Source organism: Macrotis lagotis, chromosome 3 (assembly GCF_037893015.1).
Source record: "Macrotis lagotis isolate mMagLag1 chromosome 3, bilby.v1.9.chrom.fasta, whole genome shotgun sequence".
Classification (NCBI taxonomy): domain Eukaryota; kingdom Metazoa; phylum Chordata; class Mammalia; order Peramelemorphia; family Peramelidae; genus Macrotis; species Macrotis lagotis.
In genome coordinates, this window is record NC_133660.1 from 202,802,017 (window position 1) to 202,812,935 (window position 10,919).

At 38.0% G+C, this 10,919-nt stretch overlaps 1 protein-coding gene across 1 annotated transcript in view; it reads left to right on the top strand.

The window, feature by feature from the left end:
- The window catches only part of QDPR (quinoid dihydropteridine reductase), a 32,597-nt gene extending 22,533 nt beyond the window's left edge, over positions 1-10,064 (top strand). Inside the window, exons 5-7 of the mRNA XM_074229734.1 lie at positions 4,093-4,201; positions 5,963-6,046; positions 9,103-10,064. Of these exons, the coding sequence (XP_074085835.1) occupies positions 4,093-4,201; positions 5,963-6,046; positions 9,103-9,208 (299 nt within the window). The 3' untranslated portion in view covers positions 9,209-10,064. The remainder of the gene's footprint in view (positions 1-4,092; positions 4,202-5,962; positions 6,047-9,102) is intronic.
- The last annotated feature ends 855 nt before the right edge of the window (positions 10,065-10,919 follow it).

Here is a 10,919-nt window from a genome sequence, read left to right on the forward strand (position 1 = left end):
TACATCATTTCTGGGACATATCTTAATTGGGAATAGAAACCATGATGTTTATTATCCAGAACCATGTGGTATCACTGGGAGACTTTGACTATTTAAAAGATGGCCCTTTTGTGGATAATTGGAATTTGAGAAAGGACTGCACTGTATCTCCCAAAATGTTAAGTTTGTTGTTCTATTCGTTTCTGGAATCAGACCACTGTCAACCTATAAGACAAACAAAAATTGAGTAACCAATTCAATGGGTGGCCAGACCCAGATCTGTTATTTGAGAGAGTGTCCCTCAATTTTTGCTTTATGACACCTTGTAGAGGTATGGATAGATTTTTTTTCCTTTTTCTCTACTTGAGAGTATTGTCTCTACACCTACTAAATTTGAATTGTTCTTATAGACAACTTATTTCCTCTCCACTCTGGGTTTTCTGTTTTCATTTCTATTTTCTTACTGCCCACTTATTTCTCAGTCTCTTTCAAGCTGACTTTTGACCCCATCGTTCAACTGGAATCCTTCCCTCTACAGTTATTAGTGATTTTTGGATTGCTTAATGTGATGAACTTTACTCAGTTATCCTTCTTTTTTGAACTCTGAAACTTTTGACATTGATGACCACTCCGAGTTTTCTCTTTTCCTTGGGCTTTCTAGATTCCTGATCATCTCCTGATTCTCTTTTTTGTTTGTCTGTTTCTCAGTGTTCTTTGGTGGATTGGTTTTCTTCTCATTCCTTAACTGTGGCTCCCAAGTCTCTGTCCTGGATAACCTCTTTCTTTACCTTCTCCTTTCAACTCCCATATCTATTCAGATAAGCCCAGCGCTCTAAAGTCTGACCCTGGTCTCTCTCCTGAATTCCAGGTCCCTATCACTGTCTGTCTGTTGGACAGCTCCATCTGGATCCATGATCCAAAGACGATCAAACTCAACAGAATACATTCTCTCCCTCCTTTTCCCTACTAAATTCACAGCCTAAGCATCAGCCTCAACACTTCTCCCTCTTTCAGTTCCCCACATCCTGTCTTCCCTGTACATAATATCTTCAAAATGTTTATTATATATAAATATTATAAATGTTAGCTGTTATTATTATTATTATTGTACCATACAAGTCTCTCAGAATTTTATAGATGAAGAAATTGAGCTCAAGAAAGTTAAGTGTCCTGCCCAAGGTCACTTGTGGCCACCACAGTGAGTTCAAGTCCTTATCACTTCTTGAATGTACTTTTGTAATAGCCTCTTTACTACAAATAGGGGACAGGATTCCCTTTTATCCCTCTCTCTTCAGTCTTCCACACTTTTATCAAGCTTATAACCTCAAAACACAACTCTGATTATGACATGTCCTTTATCAAGAACTTTTCAGGGCTCTATTTCTTCTAGAATAAAATGCAGACTCCTTATCTTGACCTTAAAGCCCTCTGCAGTCTGGAACCAGTACTATTCTAGATTGTAGTTCACATTACTTACCTTTGCATACATTGTGTCCTGACCAAAGGAATCTACATGTTGGTCCATGTCCCACCTTCATTTGTTTGTACTATCTGGCCCCCAGGTGTGGAATTTGCTCCAACCTCTCCTCCACCTCTTAAAGTCTTAGCTTTCTTCAAGGATAGAAGACACTTTGTATTAAGAGTCATTTCTGTTTTCTTTGGTTGCTAGGGTCTTTGTCCTGTCTCAAATGATCCTTTATTTATTTATATGTTGTATTTCCCATTAGATTGTAAGAATGTAAGCTAATTTGTGACTGGGACTGTTTTTGTTTTTCTCAACTAAATATTAAAGACCATTGATACATGTTTGTTGAACTGAATTACACACACACACACAAACACACACATATTACATGTATATATTCTTTAGGAATATATATTTTATATATATATGTGTGTGTATGTGTGTAGAAAGTAGATGATCTACATTTATATACAGGTAGTCTCACAACTGTACCCTTAAGAGGGCTAAATGCAAGTGGTAATCATTCCTCATAATTATTGATGATGATAATGATAGTATTAGTCTTCTAAGGCCACAAGTGCATTTTAGAGACATTGTCCCATGTGATCTCTCACAACAGTTTTTTCAGTTGTAGATAGTGTGATTATTAGTTCTAGTTTATAGACCAAAATCAGACCACTTAACATCAGAGAGGTGTAGTTACTTGCCCAAGGTCATATAGCTGGTAAGACCTCTGACGCCAAGCCTCTTCTTATTTGACCTATTTTTCCTACCAGCCTGAAATGGAGGATACACTGCCTATACTCTCCCCATAATAACAGCTCAATAATCTTGATTTCAAATCCTTTCTTCTGCTCTTTTAAGACAGCCTTGCAAAGGGTGAGGTGAGTCAACATATAAGAATCACATCTGAAGCATCTCTAAGCATTTGAGGATAGGAGATTAGGCCTTTGGGGGTTTTTTTTTTTGAAGTACCAACCTTGAATGGGAGCAGCATCTTAACTCGTTTCCAAAGGAGCATCTTTTGTCAATGATAAGGATACTTCAAGATACACAAAAATATGTATTTGTAGGAGTTTCATGTTACTGTTCATTTAAAAGCAGGCTCAGATATTGTCATTCCCTCCCCTTTAAAGTACTACTTTCACACCACCTCATCCATGAAGCCTCCCCCCCCCCCCCCCCCCCCCGCCTCCAACTAGTAGAATTGTTTCTCTTTGTGTTTTCAGAGTTTCATTCTTGGGAGTGTCTTATTATTCCTGGATTTCATTCCTCTGTAGAATTTTAGATTATGGGGTCCTTTCAAAAACTTTACACATTTAGTTTTATTATTATTTTTTTGAATTTGTAATCATTTATGTTTTCCTTCTCTCATTCTCTACCCCTAACTATCCAGTTGCGGGGATACACTACTCTTATCTTTTCTTATCACACAGCTCCATTAGCTTGATTTCAAACCTTTTCCTTTGTTCTTTGTTTTGGGAAAGGGTGAGTGATTCAGCATGGGAATCATTGTCATGATTGAGCAACAGCAAAATAAAACTCTTATTACAAATATGCAAAGTCAAATAAAGCAAATTCTCACATTGTAGGCCACAGCCCGCTACCAAGCCTTTCTCTAAATTTTTTGAAATCTGCTCTCCAAAAATGTCATCTGTATTCCAGATTTCAATTGGCTTTCTTCTCTATCTCAAATTCTAAGAGGGAATAATCACTTCTTCCCAAGCTTCCTATCATTTCTCCCTTCTCCTTGTTGGTCAGAATTAGTGTACAACTGCTCTTTTCTGTAGCTTTTGGTATTTTAATTCCTTGAATGCCTGTCTTTCCCTGCTGATTATAAACTCCATGAAGGCTGTCTTTAAGTGCACGTACATTATTTTGCCTATAGGACCTACCACATGGCTCAACACAAAAGACAGTCAATGTTTGCATGACCACCTGGGAGCATCTTACCTTAGGACTAATATTCCTGTTTTGGTCAAGGGCTTTCTCTATGTTGTAACTCAAGAGGGGGGAGCATGATAATATTCTAAGGGAAAAAAACGCCAAACCATCCTGTAGTCATATTATCTTTGAAAGACCTCATGAGCAGGGTTTTTTGTCTCTAAAGTGGAAAGATGAAACATCTTGAGAATATTAAGGTGAAGAGTATATATGTATATATCTCATATAGATATATATGTGTATATATGATAAAACACAATATAACATAATATCATATATGTGTGCACATATGCATAAATAATGTTTAGAGGCAATTAGGATTAAGTGACTTGTCCAGAGTCATACAGCTAATAAGTGTAGCCTAATTTGAACTGGGGTCCTTCCTGACTCTAGGGCTTATAGCTTTATGCTACTTAGTAGCCTCCTTGTGTACCTTGGATCAGATGTGTTTGATGTAAAGGGTTGCTGTCTGTGGGAACCTGAATGTACAGCCAAATACATGACCCCTGAATGATTTCTCTTCCTTCTCTATCTTGTGCCAGTTTTTCTGCATAGATTAAACCTAGAGAAGAACAGATATTGTTCTTTTTTCCAAGCTCCCGAGATTAGGTGTGCATTTAAGAAGGAATCTTGTGTCAGTACTGGATGCACCATTTCTTCAGCAGCCAATCATAAGTAAAACAATCTTTTCTCCATCTCCTCAGGAATGATTGGTTATGGCATGGCCAAGGGAGCTGTCCATCAGCTGTGTCAGAGTCTGGCTGGGGAAAACAGCGGGATGCCCCCAGGTTCTGCTGCCATAGCTGTGCTTCCGTAAGTCACTACATCATCACTGCTGCCATTGTTTGATGAATGTTCAAGTGTAGCTGGGATTCTCCCATTCACCAGGGATGGGAGGTTTGAGGTTTAAATGGAATTCGAGTATATTTAAAAAATGCTTTAGTTACTTTTTGTTGTATGGATTTTTAAAAAAATAATAGATACTAGTTATCTTTTATTTGGTTATAAAAATGCTTTTGGTTATTTTGTTTCAACAAGTTTTCCTATTGTTAGAAATGAACTGTTTGCTAATACCAAGTGGCCTTGGGAAGTTCCCTCTCTAATCTTTTGAATTGATCAATAAACAATCAGTAAACATTTATTAAGTAACTACAATGGACCCTTGCACTGCTGAGTGCTAGGGATACAAAAAGAGACAAAAAACAGCAACATATAATATAATGGAGTAGACAACATATATAGACAGTGATATAAAGAATCACTAGGAAATAATTAACAGAGCAATGGCACTAGAATTAAGAGGGGTTGGGGAAGATTTCTAATAAAAGATGGGGTTTTATTTGGGGGGCTTAAAAAAGTCAGGGAGGTTACTAGGCAATTGAAGAGGGCAGGTATTCCAGGTCTGGAGGACAGCCAGAGTAAACTGGACTAAGAGATAAATTAACTGGTTTGTGGAATAGCCAGGAGGTCTGTGTCACTGGATTGAAGCCTAGATGATGGATGAATAGTCTTAAGAATTTAGAATATTCTACAAATCTTTAGTATCTACCAAATTAAGCCTGATTCTTTATTTTGACTTTCAGAGCCCTTTACTGTCTAGCTCCAAATTCTCTCTCATGCTTCATTTCTTCATATTCTCTTCTGTGTCACCCAGATTGTTCTCCTCTCATCATGTCCTGGGCTTTTCATGAATCATGCCTTTCCACACATTATTCCCTGTGTCTGCAATTCTTTCCTTTGCATTCCATCTCTGATGTATCTACTTTGAAGACATTAAAAGATCCTAGATAGGTTTGTTTTGGAGCCCTAGGTTAGAATTTTGCCTAAACATTTATAAAGTATGCATTTTGGCAAGTCAGACCTTTCTGGGCCTCAGTTTCCTCCTCTGTAAAAAGAGGGAGTTGGATTTGGCCAATCTGTGATCTTATGATATCCTTCAAGACACCACTCAAAGTTTGACTTGTGAAATAAGGGACTTTTTCTCTCATTCACTTGATCTCATAGCTTTTTATCACTAATATATATGTTTTAGTTTGCATTATACTCAATTTGAGAGAAAATAGTATGACCATAGACAAAGGCTAAGATCTGCTACATTCAGGGCCATCTCCATTCGTCCTGATACATATCTGGCCACTGGACCCAAATGAGTGGAGGAGAAAGTAAAACTGGTGACTTTGCACAGCACCCCCTCGCTCAAATTCACTTCACTTGCATGTCATGACATCACATTACTGAAGTCATGGTCCTCTTTGAGAATGAAGAACAAACAGCACTAACAATTTCTGGAGTGAGGGAAGTTCCCTAAAGGGGGAGTATGCAAGAAAGGCCTCCTATAAATAGGTGGTGGCATTTTTATCTGTGCTTTGAAGGAAACTGGGAAGAAGGCATCCCCAGATTGCCTCCTCTTATTCAGTTTTGTGGGTAGAGCATGCAGTGTGGAATTGCACTATATTTGGCTTTTATTGAGGTTTAGTGCTGCAGCCCTGCTTAAAGCCTCAGAGCAGCTATAGGAAGGAGCAGCTCTTATCAGACACAGTATACAAATGGGAGCCTTATCTTTTTCATCCACAGGGTTACTCTGGATACACCAATGAACAGGAAATCAATGCCAGATGCAGACTTTGGATCTTGGACTCCATTAGAATTCCTTGTTGAGTAAGTATAGTTGTAACATATTGAACTATATTGACATGAGGGTTCACTGGAAAGCAGGAAGAGATCTTAGAGCATAGGATACTGGAACAAAGAACGTGGAAGGCTATTGTGAAGAATGTGGATTCAGCTGGAAGGGTTCAGAGAGGTCATCTCATCTACAAAAGGCAGGGGTCCCATTCCATGGCCTTTATTAAGTTGTCTTCAGTTAGTTCCAAGGTGCCGAGATTTTGTTTTGTTTTGTTTTGTTTTGTTTTGCCGGGCAATGGGGTTAAGTGACTTGCCCGAGGCCACACAGCTAGGTAATTATTAAGTGTCTGAGACCGGATTTGAACCCAGGTACTCCTGACTCCAGGGCCGGTGCTTTATCCACTGCGCCACCTAGCCACCCCTCAGTGATGTTTTTTAAAAAAAGTTTTTGCTATTACTTTTTTAAACATCACCCTCATTTCTCTTCTATTGAACCTTTCCATGTAACAAAGGAAATAATTTAAACTTGTCAATGAACATGCCTTCTCTAACATCAGGGAAGTGTACCTTGCTTGTGTAGTTTAATTTTAGTTTAAAGTGAAATTGAATATGACATGGGGAATGTTTTACCAGTTTAATAGGGTCTTAGATCCAGAGCTGGAAAGGAGCTCAGAGACCATCTAGTCTAGCACATCTTGGGCCATCTAGTCCAGTCGTCCTGATTCATATCTGGCCACTGGACCCACCAGTAAAACTGGTGGCTTTCCTCATTTCCAAGGTGAAGAAACTGGGACCAAAAGTGGTTAAGCATTGGAAGGGAACAAGCATTTATTAAGTACCTGTTGTATGTCAGCCCTGTACTAAGCACTTTATAAATATCTCTTTACAACAAACCTAGGAGGCAGTGCTATTTTTATGCAGTTGAGAAAATTGAAGCAAACAGAAGTTAGGTGACTTTCCCAGGGTCACATGGCTAGTATGTCTGAAGCCAGATCTGGACTTGGGTCTTCCTGATTTTAGGCTTGGTCCTCTTATCTATTATACCACCTATTCCCTTAGAGACAGTAAGAGAGTAAGTAACAAAGGCAGGATTTTCATTCAGACTCTCAGACTGAAAAGTTAGTTCTGCTGTTTCACACTTCCTCTCAGAACAGTGCAAATAAGGATATATCCCAAATCTCTGACATTCCTCTGACTTGTGTTCTTAGTTGTATGGAAGCAATGGCAAGACTAGGCTCCTGGGTTTGGCATACCTGCTTTACTCATTGTTTTCTGAATTTTGGGGTTACCTTCATGCTCTGGAGGTGGACTGCTGGGATCAAGTTCTTCATTGAGCAGTGACCCACCGTGACCCCTCCTTCCAGAAGCCATCCCTGGGGATTCCTCTACTTGTGACATCTCCTGGCTTCTTTACCTCTTTTTAACTGTTGTGATGGGCCCCTGTGCAGGGAAGTTTTATTTGGGGAGCAGCTCTTCAGTCTGAGGGCCTGAATTAGTGCCATCTCTAAAAAGTGCTGATGAGGGGTTGTACAGTTCATTCTCAAGAGTTCACTTTCTCATGTAGGGAGCCATCTCCGCTTGGTGTTTACATATGTTAGTATGTCTTGGAAACTAGAGTTTTATTAATTACTTGAAAATACTTGATTTTCTCTGAAACTATATGTAGTGAATTTGGGCCGTCAGGCTTCATGTGATGTCAGCTGACAGTGGCTGGTTTAGATTGTCCTGGGAAGTCTTCAGACTTGTTTGTTTTTAATAATATTGATGTCATAATATAAACAAATCATTTGTCATAAATTTTGCTTCTTTCACTCTGTATCAGTTCAAATATGTTTTTCTCAAATTTTTCTGAGCATAAATAGTATTCCACATCACATAACATTCACTTGACAGATATCCCTTTCATTTCCAGTTTTTGCCACCACAAAAGGAGCTATTATATTTTTGTGACTATTTCTTATTTCTTTGATCTCTTTGGATGTAGAGCTGGCTAGTTGTGGTATAGACCAGTCAAGAATGCACTATTTAATAACTTTTTTGCATAGCATTCTAAATTGGAAGACTTTTATGAACTGATAAAGAATGAAATTGGCAGAACCAGGAGAACAATTTATATAGTGCAACAACACTATAAAGACAAACAGCTTTGAAATTGTAAGAACTATGATGATCAGTATAAACCAGGAACATTCATGATTCCAGAGGAATTATGACAACACATGCCATCTTTCTCCTGGCAGAGATGTGATAGATGTAGGATGCAGCATGATGAGACATGGATATTTTTGAATATATATATTGAGGAAATTTTGTTTTTCTTGACCATGTATTTTACGACAAGGAATAAAGATTTTCTTTTCTCTGAAGTTGTTAAAAGTGCTGGATTCTCTTCCCAGAGGAGAATGCTTGAAATGTTCTGGAGAAAGCAGTATCATGGGAATAAAGAATAAAACTTTCTGAGGCAATGGTTATGGAAAGGGGAAGGAGGATGAAAGGAATGTTTGAATTATAAGTTTTAATTTGTTTGTAAAATTGTTTGTAAAATTAAAGAAAAATTTCCATGACTGTGTAGGGTGATAGCTTTAGAGCTGGAAGGGACCTTGTTGGGGATCATCTAATTCAACTCCTTCATGTTAAAAGTAGGAGACTGAGGCCCAGGGAAGTCACACAGGCAGAAAATGGCAGAGACAGGATTCAGTCTTAGGTTTTTTTGCCCTGCTTTTCTGATCACAGGTTATTTAAGTGATTTTTATTCTTTGAGTCTTTTTTCTGCAGATTTCTGAAGTGGTCAGTGATATTTAGTGTACTGTCTTATACCTGGCACCATAGGTCTTGAGAGAGAGTATTGTGTAGCAAATAGAGGTTATCGCCTTGGAGTTCAGAATACCTTGGTTTACTGATCACTAGCCTCACAGTGCCCCAAGAGACCCTCTGAGACTGCAGCTTCCACATGAGTTAACTGCTCTGCCCTATTGGGGAAAGACCACATCATGATCTCCCTCTAGACCTCTCACATTGCTGAAAACTGTCATTTACATGGAAATATATGCATTTTGTAACTTTAAAAATAAACCTTTTCTTTGTGACAGAACCTTTCACAACTGGATCACAGGAAAAAACAGGCCAAGCTCCGGAAGCCTGATCCAGGTGGTAACCACAGGAGGGAAGACCGAGCTAACACCGGCTTACTTTTAATAAGTCAGCTAAGATTGACAGAAGAAAAAGCTAACTCAGAATCCTAACACTCAGTATAGTTTTCATACAGCCCCATATTTTCCAATAAATCTGTAATTCCCTTTAACAGTGCCAGATAGAATTCAGTATTTCTTATTCACTAATGTATTACTGCCTCCTTACAAAGTATCAGGTATTCATTTGAAATAAATAAAGGAGGTTTCCAAGGATGAAGACCCCCCCCCCCCGAAGGTGGGGGGTGCTCAGAGATGTCACCCAAGAACACCATTTGGTGTGCCCTGCTGCCCTGGGCTTCATGAGAGCTTTATGTGTCTGTCTAGGTCCTTGCAGTCACTTCTTTTCTTGACTTACCTGAGTGATGTATGTATTGGTGTATTCTGGTCATTTTTTTTTTTGATCTGGTATTTGTATAATGGGATTAATTCTGCAGTCCTGACTTAAATTGCCTTAAATGTCCATTAGCAGTGTAGGTGAGGGTGACTCTTGCTTGGTTGTTATACTGTGACCATCTAGATCCTCTCTGGATTGAGGGAGTGAGGGAGGGATATCTTAGTTACAAGGGAAGCACTGGTGTTTATCATCACATGGTATATGGTTGGGCCTTAATTGATGCTGCTGCTTAGTTTACAGTTTTGAATTAATTAAAATGGAACACATGATTTACTGTCCAAATATTGTCTATAAAATGTCAGTAGGTGAATTTTAGGCATTTTATTCACACTGTGAACTATTTCTGTGATAACTTTGTACAGAGCTAGATTTTTTTTTTCTAATTGAACAGTCAGGCATTTGTTCCTCTCCTTTACTTTTTAATGTTATATAATTAATTTAAAATAAATCGAAACTATTCCCACCATATGGATTACTTTGTTTAATTTTGGCCTTGTTATCATTCTGTTGTTGACTCTTTCAGAACCATTGGTTTTATTTATTTTTAACAACTTGTATTGATTCCCCCTTTTTTTAACATCATGCTCATTTTTAGATCTACTGGTATCTCCCTATTCTCTCTCCTCTCTTCTTCTTATAATAATAATAATAATAATAATAATAATAATAATAATAATAATAACAAGTTGTGTCAGGCACTTTATAATTATTATCTCATTTGATCCTCACAACAATCCTGAGTGGTGTTTTGATTATTCCCATTTTACAGCTGAAGAAACTGAGGCAAACAGCATTATCTAGTAAGTATCTGAAATAAAATTTGAACTTGGGGTTTTTCTGACTGTAGGCTCAGTACTCTGTCCATTGCACCACCAAGCTACCTTCTCTGTGGATTAAGGAGGCATCTTTTTTCTTGTATCATTATGGTTTGGTTTTCTTTTAGTAGACTTGTGGTATTTAGATCTGAAGAAGATTTTTAACTATCAAGATCAGACAAACCTCTCATTTTAGAACCTCCTGATTGCACCATTTACTAACTTATATAATGTGGAAAATTCCATTTTTTTAAAAAAAATTTCATGATTCAAGGTCATCTAAATTGAAACTCCCCTTCACAATTTTCACAAGAAGGGGGTCATATGGACTTGCTTAAAGACTTGTAGGGAAAGAAAAAACCATTTTGCAGTTATTGAATAGTCTTAGAAATGGAAGGACTTTTGAGTGATAAGGAATTGCAATGATTTGTAAAATTTATAAAGTTAGAATTCTAACCATTCCTCTGCCATTAGATCCCAACCTAGGACTCTTCCATAGCTCCTCA